This window comes from Erpetoichthys calabaricus, chromosome 16 (genome assembly GCF_900747795.2).
Source record: "Erpetoichthys calabaricus chromosome 16, fErpCal1.3, whole genome shotgun sequence".
Lineage (NCBI taxonomy): Eukaryota > Metazoa > Chordata > Cladistia > Polypteriformes > Polypteridae > Erpetoichthys > Erpetoichthys calabaricus.
Window position 1 is genome coordinate 50401751 of NC_041409.2, and position 18121 is coordinate 50419871.

At 40.3% G+C, this 18121-nt stretch overlaps 1 protein-coding gene across 3 annotated transcripts in view; it reads left to right on the top strand.

Annotated features, from left to right (window-relative positions):
* Nucleotides 1-18121, top strand: part of psen1 (presenilin 1) — a 46387-nt gene that overhangs the window by 24257 nt on the left and 4009 nt on the right. For 2 of the 3 annotated variants that reach the window (XM_028821528.2, XM_028821529.2), the window contains 5 exons: nucleotides 651-718; nucleotides 9043-9263; nucleotides 14802-14900; nucleotides 16437-16526; nucleotides 17199-17360. In XM_028821528.2, the coding sequence (XP_028677361.1) occupies nucleotides 651-718; nucleotides 9043-9263; nucleotides 14802-14900; nucleotides 16437-16526; nucleotides 17199-17360 (640 nt within the window). The remainder of the gene's footprint in view (nucleotides 1-650; nucleotides 719-9042; nucleotides 9264-14801; nucleotides 14901-16436; nucleotides 16527-17198; nucleotides 17361-18121) is intronic. The other variant, XM_051919922.1, reaches the window with a different exon arrangement.

Sequence of the window (18121 nt, forward strand, 5' to 3'; positions counted from 1 at the left end):
CAGTGCTTTTTCATTTTTCCTGATGATATAGAAGGAATACCTTGTGATTTTTATTTGAAAAAAAAAAAAAAAAATAGGTATGATTATCTCTCTGGAGTTTTATCTTTGGTGCTGCACTACCTACTGTTCTGACTTACCTTGGCCACATAGCAGACTGTAGTTCAAAGTGCTTTACAAGAAGTAGAAGAAATAGTTAATTATATATTTTAAAAATAAAGAAATAGACAATACAAAGAAGCAAACGAAATTAAAACAGATGAGTCCATAACGGAATTAAGCATTACCTACTTAAATTACAGTGTGGGGGTTGGCTTTGCCTTAATGTTTTTTCCTTTCCTTGTTTATACCCAAAATGTATTGGGTTTTTCTTGTATTTTACTTGATCAACATTACGTGGAAAACAAACAATTTCAGTAATAAAAAGTACAACCAAATTTAAAAAAAAAAAAAAAAAACAAACTGTGGGAGGATGTCACGTTAATGTACGGGCTCTACAAAAAGAAACAAAAATTAAAGGAGTGGGTGAATTTTGCCATTCTTGCACAGTCTGAGTTTAGTGAGCTTCTTGGGACGGATGTATCTTTTGTAGAAGCTAGGCCAAAAATAAAGGCTGACTACAGTTTCTCTAATATTTTGCTTTTCCTTTTCAGGTCATTCATGGCTGGCTAATCATCTCATCATTGCTATTACTGTTCTTTTTTTCCTACATTTATCTAGGGTGAGTATACTATTTTTGATACTAATTGCCTTCTAATGCCTGATATACTTGTTCTTTCTTTTCTGATAAGAGGAGAAACATTGGGTTGACAGCAAAGCATATTGTTGCCTCTAGTTACTGCCACGTTGGATGGAGAAGTTGCTTAAGATGTAGGTTTCTACTACATATGATAGAAAGCTGTGCTTGATGAAAGTGAGATCGGGCCAGGGATGGGGCATCCCAGTAAATTGTGTGAGTTGAAGAGTGTTATCTTTTTGGCTTGTTTCAATCCAGGCAAGGTAGTGTGATCTAATTGGTTTCCATATTTGACCAGCCTGTTATCTAGGTCTTGGAAGTTGATCCCCAGTACAACTTACACTTTGGTGGTCTCCAGAGGGGACATACTAAATCCCCAAACTGTGTTGTGTTGGCAGTGATTTCCAACGCATTACTGCTGGAGTCTGTTTTTTTTTTTTTTTTTGTATGCAAGTACTAGTCAAAACCATCATTGTGGTGTGTGTATATTTTGTTTTTTTGGACTCTGTGACCTGGTTGCAACAGTAGCGTGAGGGGTTAACATTCACCTCAGAAAGAATGGTAGGTAATAGCCCAGAAGTTACACCAGTTTAAAATTCAATGCGGTACATGCTAAGCACTAATTGAGTCTAAAGGAAAGACGGATGATATTTTGCAAGTAATAATTAGTATGGATAAGAAAATAAAAATTGCAAAAGGAGTGCAAGATTTAAGAATTGTCGAGGGATTGTTGTTGAGCACTATAAGGCAGCAAGGCCTTTTATTTTTCTTAGCTGTGTTAATCCATGTACTAATGTCTCCCTGGTATTAAAAGGTATTCAATAACTTTTTTCAGTTCAGTAGTGTTAATTTGTTGTATTATAAACAGTCCTACCAAACTCAGAGGTGCCTCAAAATATTCTGATGAATCTCTTTGCTTCTGGCTTTTATTTAAAAGTGTTTAATTAAAATTACTGCTTATCTTGAAATATGAACAGACGTCATTCTAAAGTTTACACTGTTATATTACATTAATCTGGATTAACTCTGAACTGTCAGCTATGAGCAGGGGTTTTCAGTTAAAGTAGCTGTTCTGCATGAGATAACCCACACTAAATTGCAAAGCGTATGGCACAGACCCAGTGTTACACACCCTGCTTTCAGTTCCCTAAGGCAAGACATTACGTTTCATGGACTGGATTAATTGAGGTAGATAATGAATGGGTTTTTATATACCTCTGATTTGATTCTTTTGCTATTGTGTTTCTGTATGGGCATCATCAATATAAACAAAGCACGTAATTTAAATTCTAAACAAGTCTTAAGATCAACATTGTCCTACAAACTGTAGATGTAGCCAAATAACTTCTAATAATAGATCATTTCAATAACAAGCAATTTTAACAATACTTAAAATTACAGAGAAGTGCTGCAGTTTTTCCCTTTTTTTTGTTTTTATCTTTTTTTCTTGCATTTCACTTTTAAAGCTTTTTTATTCAAAAGTTTGTTTGCTTCGTTCCACATCAGGGGATGATTCATTAATTAGTTTCCATTTCCAGATTGTTTGGCTGTGTTTCACACTACAAACTTTCAAACAAATTAAACATATCAATAAACACCCTGTGGATGAGTTGTGGACTTCTTCCACTGGACAGAAACATTTTTTTCCTGGCAATATTAGTGATGGTTAACACAAGTATTGTTTGCTTACGGTGCATTGTCCGTAATTAGATGGTTTATTTACCAAACACGGCTTTATGAGCAAAACGCCTGTCTTCAAATAAATGACAAAATGTGTGAAAAATATGTGCTACTAGGCATGGTACGAAAAGGACCTGTGTGAAATGGGCACATGTATTATAAAATGCAACCTGCCTCGAGATAATCATTGATGTGCTTCAGATTCAGTTGCACAGTAAACCTAACAGGTGAGTTTCATTTAACTGTATGATGTTGCGTAATTTACCCCAGTAGCCACCATATAAAGGTAGCGTCAATTTAGGTTATCTCAGATCACACGCCTACTGTCATAACTTCTACAACAATTTGCTAATGTCCATTTTGTAATGTTTAATTAACTTTTACTATGTGTTTTGAAGTTACTGCTCCTCCTTACGTGAATTGAACCCAAAAAGTGATCATATCGAGAGGTCCCACCTTTCATGCATCCCTTCTGTGTTACAAGTTTAGGGGGATGATGATATGCCTCATGGGGCAGAGCTGTAAATTTCTCCCCACAACTGTATGTGTTTTCATAAGGGCCAGGCCTATTGATTTAAGTACCTTCTACTTAAGCACCATGCACTACTACACAATGCTGGGGGAAATGACTCCTCATTATTGGCCAATACTGTAGGTATTCTACCAGCCTCTCACCACCTAAAATCTGAATTGAGAATCGGACATCCCGGGCACCTGCTCTGTTGTCTGCCCTCAAGCATGATAAGAAAGGAATGCACATTTTTACTAGATACCAATCTCTGACTTTTTGTCATGAGGCAATGTCCTTGCCTTTTGGTGCACCTTGATGATGCACAGGGTGGTACAATTTCTCCTTCACTGGCTTGCCGGTATGCGTTGCCATTGCAATTGTATTTTTGTGAGCAAGCCTAGCAGTAAAATTCTACATTTCCTAACCAAATTTTGAGTGTTTTGCCTTAGAAATGATTGAATGTAAGAATTTTGTTCAGCATAGCCAAAGAATATTTTTTCTTTTGCATTTTTATTTTATAATTGTAAACACAATTTGGCTGACTTTATCTGACTTTATAGCAAAAGCTATAGTGTGATCCACTTCTGCCTTATAGTGTGTGTGCGCACTACCATCTGTTCTTTTGTGCTATAACGTTTTAATGATGTGTATGTTTAGCTCGTGTCACAGAGGTCATCACTTCTATTCAAAAATGTAATTCTCTAGATTACTATAACTACCCGAATTACTGACAATGTTTAGCTCAAGGCATACATGAGGTATGATATTAATATATTGACCTGTAATGACAGATACCAGAATAACTAGGTGGCCACACAGATATTGTGCTTCTTTGATTCATGAATTGGCACCTAAGTGCTTTACCTCTTGGTTCTTGCCTTGTGGGCTGAGCTAATGAATTTTTGTACATATCTTGTGTTTTATTTTCTGGTGCACACATTAATTCCTCTAAACTGTATTTTAGATGTAACCATTTTTTTTGAAATTTAGTTTTAATTTGAAAATCAACTGAAACTCATTTTTAATGAAAATTGATTACTTAGTCTCTGCTTTATGTTCTAAAGTAGGAAATGAAACATGGAATCCCATTTTGAAATTTTGTTGATGTGGTCTGTAATGAAATAATGAACTGTTAGTGTTATCAACAATGGACTGTTAAAAAAAAAAAAAAAAAAAAGTTCTAACATTATTAAATTTTCATATAGGACATTGCATTTCAAAGTATTATATGTAAAATAGCAGGTTTTATTACTGTACTGATTTATAGGAAAGTAGAATATTTACCCTGCACCTGAGTCAATGTCCTTAATTTTTTTTTTCTTTAACGGTGCTGTTCTACATCAGAACTGAAGTGTGCCTAGGTTAACGTTAAACCTGCAAATTCAATTTTTTGGTTAAGAAGAAAACTTAGTTTAGTTGATGCATATTATAAATGACAGAAACCTGTGTTTGGTATTGAATGCCATGAAATATTATAGCTTGTTTTTGTGAGTAGATAAAAAACATTACCTGTAGATATATATTGCCATAAAAAATATTTGCCCGTTCCTGATTTCTACATTTTATTTAAAACTTCCTACGTTAGTATACTTTCTGGTCTTCATTATATTAGATAAAAAGTGTGTGAATAAGCAGATTTTTTTTTTTTAATAAAGATCACATGATATGTAATTTAACGCTAAAATCTTTAACTGTTGTTAGCCATTTGTATTACAGTGCTACAAATTAACTATGAAATTGTCCTTGTATACTCACAATATACCTTTGCCTATTCTATCTAAAATGAATTGCTTTAACCTAAACATGTCTTTCTGTGGGAGTTGCAGGCATCAAGTAAGCCGCTGTTTGTGAGTGTGAGACTGTTATAAATAAGGAGAAGCTTAAAATGATGTTTCTCAGTAATTGTTTTTTAACTTTCATGAGAGACAAATAGTGCACATTTGTACTCCTTTAAATTTGGATTAGAAACTGTTTTCTGAATAAGTGGTGTGGAATATGACCTGGACACAGATGGGCAGACACGTTAGATTTACCCCACACACGTTTATTTAGGGTCTCCATTACACAAATTCACTACTCACAAACCCTAATACCCCACAGTCCTTGGCCAACAAAATGCCATCTCTCTGTCTTCAGACCGCCTCCTTCTCTCCTCCAGAGACCTTGTCCGCTCTTCCACCCAACCCAAGTCCCTCTCTGCAGGGAGGCGGCCCCTTTAAATAAGTACCCGGATGTGCTCCAGGTGCGTCCCCGGCAATCTCCCACCGACATGCCCCTGTGTGGCGGAAGTGCCGGCTGTATCCTCGGAGGCACTCCGGGTGTCCCTGTTCCTCTTCCCCCCAGCACTTCCTGATGTGGCGGAAGTGCTGAGGTCCAGGGTCCTCCAGGTATTGGGGTGACCACGGGCCCCTACAGGGTCGAGCTTCCCAACTCTGTACCCGTGGCCCCCAGGGCGGTCACCCCCTCGAGGTCTGGAGGAGGCACAAGCCCTCCTCCGGTCTTCTCTGGCGTCCCGGGTGGGTACCACCCCCATCCGGGCACCACAGTACCCCACCACAAGCTGAGACACCTAGGGGCCAGCGGCCCGTCCCGCGAGGGCAGGTCTTCCTCGGCGGGAAACCGACACGCTCCACTCCAGGGCCCGATCCTGAAAAATAGAAAACAGAACAAGGGGCGGAGACGTTGCCCTGACGCCGCCACTCAGCGCCCCTCTTCCTTAAATAGGGGCAACGTTCCCCCTTTTGACCGGCACCCCGGTGCTTGCCACCTCGGCCCCCCTTTCGTGACCTCCGTGCCCCCCGTGTTGGGATATCGGACAGGACCGCATGCGCGCCTGTCACCTCAGCCTGCCATGGGGTTTCCCTCTGCGCCCACAGAGGGCGGCCCTTCTCCGGACGTGAGCATCCTGCCTCACGTCGTCCCTTATCGGAGGAACCAGCTTTCTCCCTTCGATTCCTCCCTTTATTCTGGGACGCTATAACGATTTGAGTCTGCCTACGGGAAAGGTACAGACCCTGTCCGGTTTGCATCCCTACAGAGTGACGTGAGACTGTTGCAGGCTGGGGCGTAGGGCGCTAGGACCCAGGGCACTCATCAGCCCACGTCCTGCCAACCCTCCCGCTGTCTCTCCCCTCGCACACAGCACTCAACGTCGCGTCAACTGTGGGAGATCCCCCTACTTGATTCCAATCACGAGGTTCACAGCACTTTTAGTGGGACCTCCTTTATGCTGTATGGAGTCTGCTTTACTCCCCGTCTCCGCAGTACCTCTCCGGCCGAAGACTCCAGCGTCGCGTCGTTCTGACATCACCGACGTGACCGCCTTCCCCTTCACCTCCTGCAACTTCGCACGGAGGGAACTTAGCACCTGCATTAGGGACAAGCACAGAAAGTCAGCCGATGATTGACTTACCGGGTTGTCAGTCATCTTCACCGACTGCTTCCTCTGAGGCTCCTCCAGCCCAATCTGGTCTCTCCCTGGCACAAGATGGACATTCCTTGGTCCCGCCTCTATACATTCATTGTCGGGCATTCAAGACACCGTCCAACCCCGTGCCTGTTTCAGGGAGGGACTTCCGGTCCGCAGCCATCTTGGCTCTCTCCCTCCTGGTGCGACGCCATGCTGGCTGTTCGGGTTGCAGTGTCTCCTTCATGGCAGCTTTCCCTGCCGCTGCCGCATCCACAAAGCGCCACGGTTCGGCGTGTGTCTGCGATCCGTGGGGACCCAGGCAGCCCCTGCCTGCTAAACATAAAACAAGCGCAGCCCTCCCAGGCTCGCTGCCGGCACGGAGGTACCGTGGTTCCCAGATCCCATCTGACTGAGGTGCCATCCCAGACGCTTTCATCGGCAGCACACTCCTAGGAGCCCGCTGCTCCCCTGCAACGCCCGTCGACGCTTTTCCGCACTAGGTAGGAATCCGACCGCTTTCCGGTGGCGATCTGGGGGTTTTCTCGTCTTCTCGTGAGCACTCCGCACCCTCAGAACGTGTGCGGGGGTGCCTGCTGCTCCGGGCTGTCCACAAAATATTTGTTTTGGGGTCCCCGTCTTGGAACAAACGGAGGGCCCCACGTTGCGCGCCATTGTGGAATATGACCTGGACACAGACAGGCAGACACGTTAGATTTACCCCACACACGTTTATTTAGGGTCTCCATTGCACAAATTCACTACTCACAAACCCCAATACCCCACAGTCCTTGGCCAACACAATGCCTTCTCTCTGTCTTCAGACCGCCTCCTTCTCTCCTCCAGAGACCTTGTCCGCTCTTCCACCTGACTCAAGTCCCTCTCTGAAGGGATGCGGCCCCTTTAAATAAGCACCCGGATGTGCTCCAGGTGCGTCCCCGGCAATCTCCCACCGACACGCCCCTGTGTGGCGGAAGTGCCGGCTGTATCCCCGGAGGCACTCCGGGTGTCCCTGTTCCTCTTCCACCCAGCACTTCCTGGTGTGGCGGAAGTGCTGAGGTCCAGGGTCCTCTAGGTATTGGGGTGCCCCCTGGTGGTGACCACGGGCCCCTACAGGGTCGAGCTTCCCAGTTCTGTACCCGTGGACCCCAGGGCGGTCGCCCCCTCGAGGTCTGGAGGAGGCACAAGCCCTCCTCCGGTCTTCTCGGGCGTCCTGGGTGGGTACCACCCCATTCCGGGCACCACTGTGGGCAAGGTGTAATCATGTTTGTTACTTGGCTTGCACTCAGTTTCCTTGCTGCATTGTCTAGTCTTTTTTTCAGGCTGTTTGTCATGTCTCAAGGTAATATAGAATTGCTCTTATTTCCTATGGTGGTGCAGCGGTAGCGCTGCTGCTTCGCAGTAGGGAGACCTGGGTTCATGTCCAGGGTCCTCCCAGTGTGGAGTTTGCATGTTCTCCCCGTGTCTGTGTGGGTTTCCTCCCACAGTCCAAAGACATGCAGATTAGGTGCATTGGCGATCCTAAATTGTCCCTAGTGTGTACTTGGTGTGTGTGTTATGTGGTGGGCTGGCGCCCTGCCCGGGATTTGTTTCCTGCCTTGCGCCCTGTGCTGGCTGGGATTGGCTCTAGCAGACCCCTGTGACCCTGTGTTAGGATACAGCGGGTTGGATGATGGATGGATGTTATTTCCTGCATTAGGTTTATTAGTAAAACTCAGGCCTAGTGAAAAAATATATTTTCTGAAGGTGCTCAAGTTGAAGTATTTGCCTTAAAAGTAGACAAAACATTTGCACCTTTAGCTCAAATTATTTTTATGTTCAAGCTTTATTTTGACAAATTGTAGTTTCATTAAGTTCAAATTTAATATCACAAAGAGCAGCAAAAACCCCAAGGGTGTTGATGAACAGTATTTTTATTTTTTAATATCCGGCAGTAATTATCAAACTTTTGAATAAGAAGCAGGTTGGCTTCTGCCTAATAACTGTTGTAGAATTATGGTTAAAAAAATTATTGAAATTATTTAATTCATCTGCTACATAATATTTAAATAGCGTGTGTCGAACCAGTGACAAATTGGAAATGATTAAGCACATCAAACTACATTTAACAGTGGGGGAAAACGTTATAGAAAGTAGCCAAGCCACTGTAATTTACATAGCAACTATGCAGTAATTTGCACTCTGCTTGTACAAAATCAGATTCCTTCCTGGGTTGTTTTATTCTCCCTTTCAGGAATACAGAATGTATCTTCTGGTAACATGTCACAGTTGTATCTGTGTTATTGCCACAGTTTAGAAACACGTTTCAGTTAATCAAATGTGTAACGGAACCCCATGCATGAGATAATGTGAGGTGCCTTACTCTGGATGGAAGGAGTTATACAGAGACCCTGCCAACATAGATCTTTGTCATATCAAGTGCAACATGATGTACTATGGACGCATACGTTAATTAAACTCCCATGGATGTGTTGTCCACATGGACAAGACAAAATGAATGGTAAAAGTTGAAATATTGAGCTGTACTTGTAAAGGTTTTCTTGACCGGGAAAGTTAAAAACAAATTGAAATTTGGGTGCTTTGGGAATAACTAAGTTTCAAAGAGCCCTGCCTGGCTGAAAGGAGTTAGACTTGAAAGCGTGACTATGATTAATATGATTGCCCAGTTGCCTCTCTGACTTTTCTTTTCCCCTCTCTCCCCATCTCTGTTAGGGAGGTCTTTAAGACATACAATGTGGGAATGGACTACATTACATTGACTCTGATTATCTGGAATTTTGGTGTTGTTGGGATGATCTGTATACACTGGAAGGGGCCTCTGCGCCTCCAGCAAGCCTATCTGATCATGATCAGTGCTCTCATGGCCCTTGTCTTCATCAAGTACCTGCCCGAGTGGACCGCTTGGTTAATTTTAGCTGTTATTTCAGTGTATGGTAAGTATGGGACTGCTTGACACTAATGCTATTTGAGGTTCATGTCTCACCTGACAATAATGAATGTAAACTTACGGACTGCTCAGTTTTGACCATCTGGTATTCTTATAGTGCTCTTTTGAGTACCTTTTCTGTCAAGGTGAGCAGTTACTACTATGGCTTTTATAAGCCTAGCCAGAAGCTTCCAGTGCTCTAATTCCTGGGCAAATTCCTCAGACATTTAACCAGCTAGCATAGCAATGATGGATGAATTAAAAGCCAGAAGTCTGTATGACCATCAGCATCAAGTGACTCTGAGAACCCTAACTACAAAGAGGACTATTTCATTTATGTTAGGTAGAATGCCCAGAGGGGACTGGGCGGTCTCGTGGCCTGGAACCCGTGCAGATTTTATTTTTTTCTCCAGCCGTCTGGAGTTTTTTTTTTTGGTTTGTTTTTTCTGGCCATCGGACCTTACTCCTTTTCTATGTTAACTAATGCTGTCTTATTTTCATTTCTTATTTTGTCTTTTATTTTTCTTGCTACTATTTGTATGAAAATGTGCTATATAAATAAATGTTGTTGTAGTATGTTTGCAGCCTTTCAAAGAACCCTGGCTATTACATACATATATGATGCAGCCTGGTTGCTGTTTACTAGTTACTATGTGGATTGCAATGCTTTATTTTTTTAGTAAAACCTTAAAAGAATATAAACCAACTAGACATTAAGCTCGTTACAATAACGGGCGCTAGAACAGTAGTCGATAAACATTAGTAGGTTTGCCTACTAATGGCAAGGGACCTTTTACCTCATTAAATTTTTTCCATAAAATGCCTGTAATTTTCTCTGACAGTAATACTGGCTTTGCTATCTGTAATATGCTTTTAATTTTCTGTCACAACAGTGGGCAATCAGCAGATTCTCCCCAGCAACTGATGTAATGTGCGCGAAAATAAATCTACTTTTAAAAGTCATCATATTGTAATATCATGAAAATTCGTATGTTTAGGAAAACCCCTTCAACGACTGACACTTGACCGGACCAAGCTTCTTAATCGCAAATCTGACATCCTCAGAGTGAACACAACAATGGGGAAGCTGGTCTCCGCGTCTCAGTACCCAATTGGATTTTTGATGTTTTATGTTTTAGGTCTTACCTCATTTTCCGAAAGCCAATTGGATTGGTCGCGCGATATTTCATAGGTCCCGCTCTCTCTGTCTTGTGTGATGTGTCAGGCGTCCTTTGAAACATCTGCTTTGAAGCGTCGCACTGTGCCCTGCGCATGCGCACTTCACCAGAAGACACACACGAACACTGGACGCACACAGGGGTTTTATTAAAGAGGATTAGCTTATTGATATAGTTTTTATTTACCTTTTTATGGACAATAGACATTTATAAACAAGTAAATTTAGGAACAAAAACATTTACCTTGGAGTTTGGACCAGTGCCTGATAAATTTGAAGTTGACAGTCGTTAACAGCAACTACATGATTTGATGCAGTAACTTATACTTTCCATTAGATGTCACTTTTTTCAAATCATTCTCTTGAAGTTGCTTGCAGTTTCTGTTTGAGATAATCTGGAAACTACAGCTGCCTTTGCCAGCTGTGATAATAAATATCTTTTCAAAAAATTAAAGAACTTCTTTAGTAATATGTTTTATTGTGCCATTTTAGAAATTGCTTTGGGTACATAGTGGTAAAGTGGTTAGCACTGCTGCTACATGGCTTTAATAGCCCTGTTTTAATTCTCAGGCAGTGGATGTTAGCTGTATCTGGGTACACAAAATACAGAAAGTCTGGCCCTAAGTTCATAACATTAAACCAAACTGATTTTTTTTTTCATTATAGTAGTCAAATAACATTCTTTATTGAGCTTGATTGCTCTAAAGTATGTATTTGAAGACTGATTTGAGCTGAATACTCCCCAGTCCGCAAACATTAACAGTTTGCAAAGGTTCTGAATAATTAGAATATTAGAATATGATATTGTACAGCACTTTAAGTCCTTTCACATATACAGGCTATCCCAGGAACTTAACTTTAAATTGCGGGGGCATGTGGGATGGTATTTGTGCGCAAAGTTGAGTCAATATTTATTTAAGTAATAATACAATTATTAATATCCTGTGCATCAATAGCTCCATGTTTTCGTTAGTAAGGTATTTTGCGAGGTTGTCTTTTTGGAAAGTATTTATTGATCGAATAGGTAATAAAAAATAAGTGAGCAACTTTTCATCAAAGCCAGGAAAGTACAAAATTGAGTCTAGTGCCCACTGTTCATGCCTACTTTCACTGGTTGCAAAGGAACATTTGTGCTTGACAGCCAGTAAACCTATGAGGAGTGGAACAGACATCTAGTTGGAAACCAAGATTTGTCCAGCTCTCCAAAATAGTAAAAAATGCAATAGCTTATGAGCTGAAACTCTTTCTATACCTTTTACAGGTGAAATCCTGTTATAACGAAACTCACGGGACTATAAAAATATTTCTTTATAAAGGAAATTTTATAACGAACATATGGAAAAATATACAGTAATAAAATACCTATATTATCCTTGAAAAACTTTAGATGTAACTTTTTTTTTTTTAATAAAATACAGGCATAAAAATGAGATTAGGTACAGGCACAAACACAGAACAGACTGAAAACAAGACTTTAGATGTATATATTTTTTTTTTGGAAATACAGGTATGAAAATACAGAATGGAAATGAGTCGTTAGATGAACATGAAGGCACGATTCCAAAATGCTTTCGCCACATCATTTTTCTGCATTCCAGGATCAACTTTTTCCAAGATTGTTTTTCTTTCAGCAAAAACTGACGTAGTTTCTCACTTTTTTTTGTTTATCTTAAATAAAACTTTGAGAACATGAGACAAATACCTAAGTGGACCACTGACTCAAAAATTGGCTGCGAGTATGATGTCACACCTACACACTTGCTTAGACTGCCTGAGACTGGAAACTTCACAACAGACTCTGAGACAACCTGTTGCAGGGTTTCTGAAATGGACACAGAAAGTGTAGCCACCGACATTAAGTGTACTGACTATCTCTCTCAGTCCCTTGCAGACCTTTCCCGGGAAATCCCTGCTGCCGGCATAGACGTAGAATTCCTAGACACCTCATGACCAGCAGCATCGTACGTCAACGTCGTCGCCATATTGCGAGTGGCACTGCTGTGGAGTGAAGTAATGGATAAAGATGCCTCACGCATGTGCTGCTTGGGATTGTACAAACCGCTGTATACTCCAAACCAGCTTTACCTATGAAATGTAATCCCTGTAATCTGAACAATTGTTTTGGTTATATTTGGCCATTAGAAAATCCTGTTTTATAATCTTAACTTTAGCTACACCAAGCTCAGCTAGCAAAGCTACGCAATATATGTGCTCAAGTGAGCCTCCAAACAACGTTTTGGCTAAATGTATTTAGTCACTAGCTATGTAGATTGTTGTTAGCTGTTAACATTTCTCAATTTTTGAAAGTTTCCCAAAGAAATCCACCTCAGGAAGCGCAGTGGGAGATAGCCCTTAGACGGGATTTTGAGAAAGCTATCCTGTGATGTGTGCCGTGCTAGTTTGGTAACAGATACTGTACTGGCATCACATGATCAAAGCTACCACTTGCTCACATTAAAAAAACAAAGTGAGGTTTGATGATTCCTTCTGAGGGTACAGTCAAGGTGGTCAAAGTAGCTGAACGTGTTATCCGACAGTCAACATTAGGGCAAGCTGTCAGTGTATCTTTGATCAATCAGTTTGTTCGGGCTGAGATTGGTTCAGATGATGTGTTTTTTCTCAAGGAGCACATTGAGGAAACAGTTTGAAATTGACAACCATCATTTTATGCTCATGTCTTTAGTTGTGTCTGTGTCTGACTTCCACAAACTAAGGCTGCACCGTATTGCCAGACTGAATACTCTCAAATTACAGAGTGGCAACACACAGAAAAAGCAATGTAAGACAGTTCTGTTTCATGGATTTTGGATCCTATCCTGTATATATTTAAGGAGAGAGAGATTGAGAGAGGAATGAGTGAAATGTTTTCAGAAATTATTAAGCCAATTTGTATACAGTAAAATTGTTTTTTTTGTCATTGAGTTTATCATTTCACTGTTAAAAGAAAGAAACAAAGATAACTGGCAGTAACAGTGCAAAATTTACAATTGGTATGCCAGTTTGAAAAGATAAGTTTTGAGGGTAGTTTTAAAATGTGTTATTGAATCGAGCTGACGTATATGAGAGGGAAGAGAATTCCAGAGTTGAGGACCACTATGAGAGATGCCCGAGCTCTCATAAAGCAGAGTTTGATGTGCGGTACAGAAAGTTGAGCTGCAGATGAGGATCTGAGTGAGCGAGAGGCAGTGTAAGTCTGTTGGAGATCAGTGAGGTTGTGGAGAGCTTTAAATGTTAAGAGCAGTATTTTGTATTGTATTCTGTAGTTAACAGGGAGCCAGTGAAGTAGAGAGAGAATAGGTGTAATATGTTCAGTGGATTTAGAACAGGTTATTATCCTGGCCAGCAGAACTTTGAAGAAGTTGTAAGCGATGGATAAGTTTTTGTGGGATGCCAGATAGAATAGCATTACAGTAATCTATACGTGAGGCGACTAGGGCATTAACCAAATCTTCAGTACTGTGTTGCATAAGAACAGGACAAAGTCTAGAAATGTTTCGGAAATGGAAGAAGGCAGTCCGAGAAATGTTACTTTTATGGGAGGAATTATTTAATAATAATAATTATTTAATAATTGTCATTAGTGTATAAATGGATATAAATAATTGCATTTAAATGATTCGTCAAAATCTGTTGTATGCAAACGATACTGTTTTAAATGTTATTTGTTTTTTCATCAGAAAACCCGGTTTCCACGTTTTACCTGTATTAGTTTAAATGGCACTTTTGCCACTTGCAATATGGCATATGCGCTGACGTATCGTGTCGACTGGGCAACACAGTGAATGCGGCGTCTATCTATATATGTGTATGGTTGCCGGCCCCAAGGATGACGTCACTTCCGGGCACGAGGATGCCACTCCCAGTTCCTGCACCGATGACGTCATTTCCCTTCCAGGCCATCTTGCCTCAGTACAGGCAGTTATGTTCTGGACTCGACCTAAGCACATCGTGCTACTAAAAAAGCAATTTTGCAGCCGAGAATATATTATACGGGTGGCTACCCCAACTCTTTATGATGTCTCTGACTCATTCTTCTTACAACCTGTATTTGGTTTTGATGTTCTGTGCTTCCTATTCACACTCTCATGTTTTGTTTGTTACAGAATGACAGATTAACCTTTGTTTAAAAAAAAAAAAAAAAACTTTTAAGTTCGTAGTTAATTTTCCAGATTTGGCATATGAAAAGGGTTTTAAATGAGCTAATAAAGCTTGAGTTAAGAGCACAACAGAAACAACTGTAATAAATCTAATAACATTTTTTTTTTACTTCTCATTTCTGTATGATCTACTATAGTCATGCCAAACACAGGGTTATCAGTTCCTTATGTCATATTAATTTTTAATTTTCTTTTGCTTCCCCATTTTTAGATCTTGTTGCTGTGCTTTGCCCGAAGGGTCCGCTCCGAATGCTGGTAGAGACTGCCCAAGAGAGGAATGAGCCAATATTTCCAGCTCTCATTTACTCTTGTAAGTGTTGTCCAAGCATAAAAGTATGATAGGAGATGTCTGTTATAGTTGAAGAAAGCAAAATCGAAAAAAACAATACAGAGTCTGTTAATAAAGGTGAAATAGGTAGAAGGCTAGCCACCTTGTATACTCTGTAACTAAGACTTCAGGCAAACAATCAGAAGCCCTCTATGAGAGGTAAGGGGTATCCTTTGCACTGCATGAAGTGGGCCCCAGTTGCTTTGTTGTGATCCCTCTGAACTGTCCCCGGTAAGCTTCTTTCTGCTTTTTTGTGCTTGATGTGTTCTTACATATAAGTCACACTTCGACAAGCAACATGCCATTTTTCAAAATAAGATTGATATTTCATCATTGAGAGAATGCACTTTACGTTCCCTTCCGAGACCAATTTATACTCTGGCACAGGCAGCTGCAGACACAGCTGTAGCACACAGAGGATGCACACCCGGTTTTGTTTGTACTTCAAGCATTCTGTGTATAGCACCGTGTCACACTTCACAGGTGCAGGCCCATATCAGTTATCAATCTTGCAGTTATTTCCATTTTTGCCTGCACATACTTACATCTTTTCCCAGAGTTTTGGCAATTTCTCGCCATTAATCTGAACATTTGGCGATCATGGTGTAATTTTAATGTTGGATTGTATAGGTGTGAGTAGTGACACTTCACACAAATGTTTTTCCAATGAGTTCATGTTTTCTTGTCTAGTATTTTGATTACCATGCTGCAAATTCAAGTTTTGCTTTTTCAAACTTTCTGGATTTTTTTTTTTTTTTTTTTTTGAGTTACAGTATCTTTCATCTGCAGTTGGTGTAATCCATGTGTGTAGAACCTGCACATACAGACGTTGAACTGTAAATAAATAAAATATGAGTGGAGTAAGCTATTCGGTTTGCTTTGTTCATTCTTTGGAAAATTCTAAATTCAACTTGTTTGAATTGTGTTGCTTTGCATCTCTGTTTATTTTGTTCTGGTATGATCCCTTCTCCTTCTTTTTCCTTTGTCCATTTGCTGTTCTAAAAATGTGTTTTTTCTAAGTATGCCATGAATGTTTGCTCCTCATTATAAACAACCCATATACATTCATCTATATATGACATTGATGCCCCACAAAGCAATGCGCTGTGACATGTTGCTTATTCTGTATAGAACAGGAGGTGCAGTTTAAAAGTATTCCCCCCTAACGAGTGCTAGAGAACAAAAAGAGCATCACACATTTTGGTCAAAAATATTTGCATTGTTAGTCATTCTGTTGAATAACAAATATGCTTTTTTGCTTTTTTTGACTAATTTTTGGTGGCCATAAACTTGGTGCATTTCTACTGAAACCTGTTTTGTGGTGGAAGATGTCTCTAGCTGAATATCCTACTGTTACTGTTCTGTGTGTGACATAGATTGTTGAAGTAAACCCTTGAGCACTGACAGAGTTGAAATATAAAAGAATTATTTTTAGACCCAAAGAGAGAAATCCTATAGAGGTGGACTGACTACTGATCGCTATACCATTGCTGATTTTTTTTTTTTTCCCCCCATTAGCTACAATGGTGTGGTTGGTAGGCATGGCTGATGGAGATGCTGAATCCCAGAAAAAGCAGACTCCTAGGCTGGCAGCACCAGATTCTCAGGGTGAGTCTTGCTTATTTTTGTTTGCTCAAGCTAACAAAATCACCAAGTTGTCTTATTAATGTTTGCAAAATGAATGGCTGACAAAAAATAAATGTTATGAACATTTTGAGCAAAAAAGATTTTCACAAACATGGATACCTTCTCATTTAGTGAGTGTGCAGTTCTTTAATACAGACAAGAAATGGCTTTATGTCAAAACCGGAAAATTGAACCGTGTCTATTTCCATTTTATTAACAGAGCTTCCAACCCCTAAATGTATGAATTTAAGTGGTACATAATTGGCAAATCCAACTTGTAGGAATTTCTACATTCTATAGGACAAAACCTTACAGAGTTAATCAGTGACTTTTTTATTTGAGAAAGAAAAAAAAATTCTCACGTATTTCATTAGATAAGAATTGTTTTTCAGTCAGTGAACACAGCCTTTTTTGCAGTGAAGGTTTCATTAACTGCGCTGGTCTGGCGCCCTGCCCAGGATTTGTTCCTGCCTTGTGCCCTGTATTGGCTGGGATTGGCTCCAGCAGACCCCATGACCCTGTGTTAGGATAAAGCGGGTTGGATAATGGATGGATGGATGGTTTCATTAAATACCATGGCCATTTCCTCTATTGTTCTACACACAGGAGTCTATGTTCACATTTCCTTTTCTATACTAATTTGTTGTGTCAAAGTTTCAACAGGCCAGGAGGATGATGGAGGCTTTTCATCACAATGGGTTGACGAACAGAGTGATGTACTGGGGACCTCTGAGTCGACTGAAGAGACACGTAGAGAAATACAGCAGATGCCTAATTCTCGGCCTCCTGCTGATCAGAATGATGACGCAGAAGAGAGTGAGTATGACCAAAACTCATTACAGGCAGTTAGGGGGGCATGTGAATGGCCATTTCCCCAAGATTTTATGTGTTCATAGTCCTAGATAGCTAGTTTTGTTTAATTTTCCTGACAATTTATAATAACACATAAATACAACATGCTACTGATTTATTTACTCTGGAAAAACTGATGTTATACCAGATTTTAAAATGATTAGTAAATTGTAATGGCTGTATTTTTCATTGTAGAGATTTTTTTTCCTCATTTATTAAAAGTATGTAACTTTCCATACAATCAAGACAAACTTAACAAAAATAAATTCAGTTCAACCCCCAACTATGAGAAAGAGAGGAAGGCCAACAGCCAGAGTAAATCTTTGAGAATAGTAAAGAGGGAAACACGTCCTTCTCCCCAGTATGAACGCTTATTCTAAAATGTTATTGATTTAGATCCTGCCAAGTTTTAAAAACGTTTTGTACAGATCCTCTGAGAGAATTTGATTTTTTCCAATTTCAAATAGTATATAACATCAGTTACCCACTGACTTAAAAGAGGCAAGTTAGGATTCTTCCAGTTGCGCAAGATAAGTCTATGTGCTAATAGTGTAGTAAAGGCAACTACAGTTTGTTTGTCCTTCTCCATTTTAAGCCCATCTGGGAGCTATTAATGGATTAGGAGTGATTGTGACACCAAATCTGTCTGATAGGCATTTAAAAACTTGTCCAGAATGATGTTAATTTGGTACATACCCAAAACATGTAGCCCAGTGAGGCTGGAG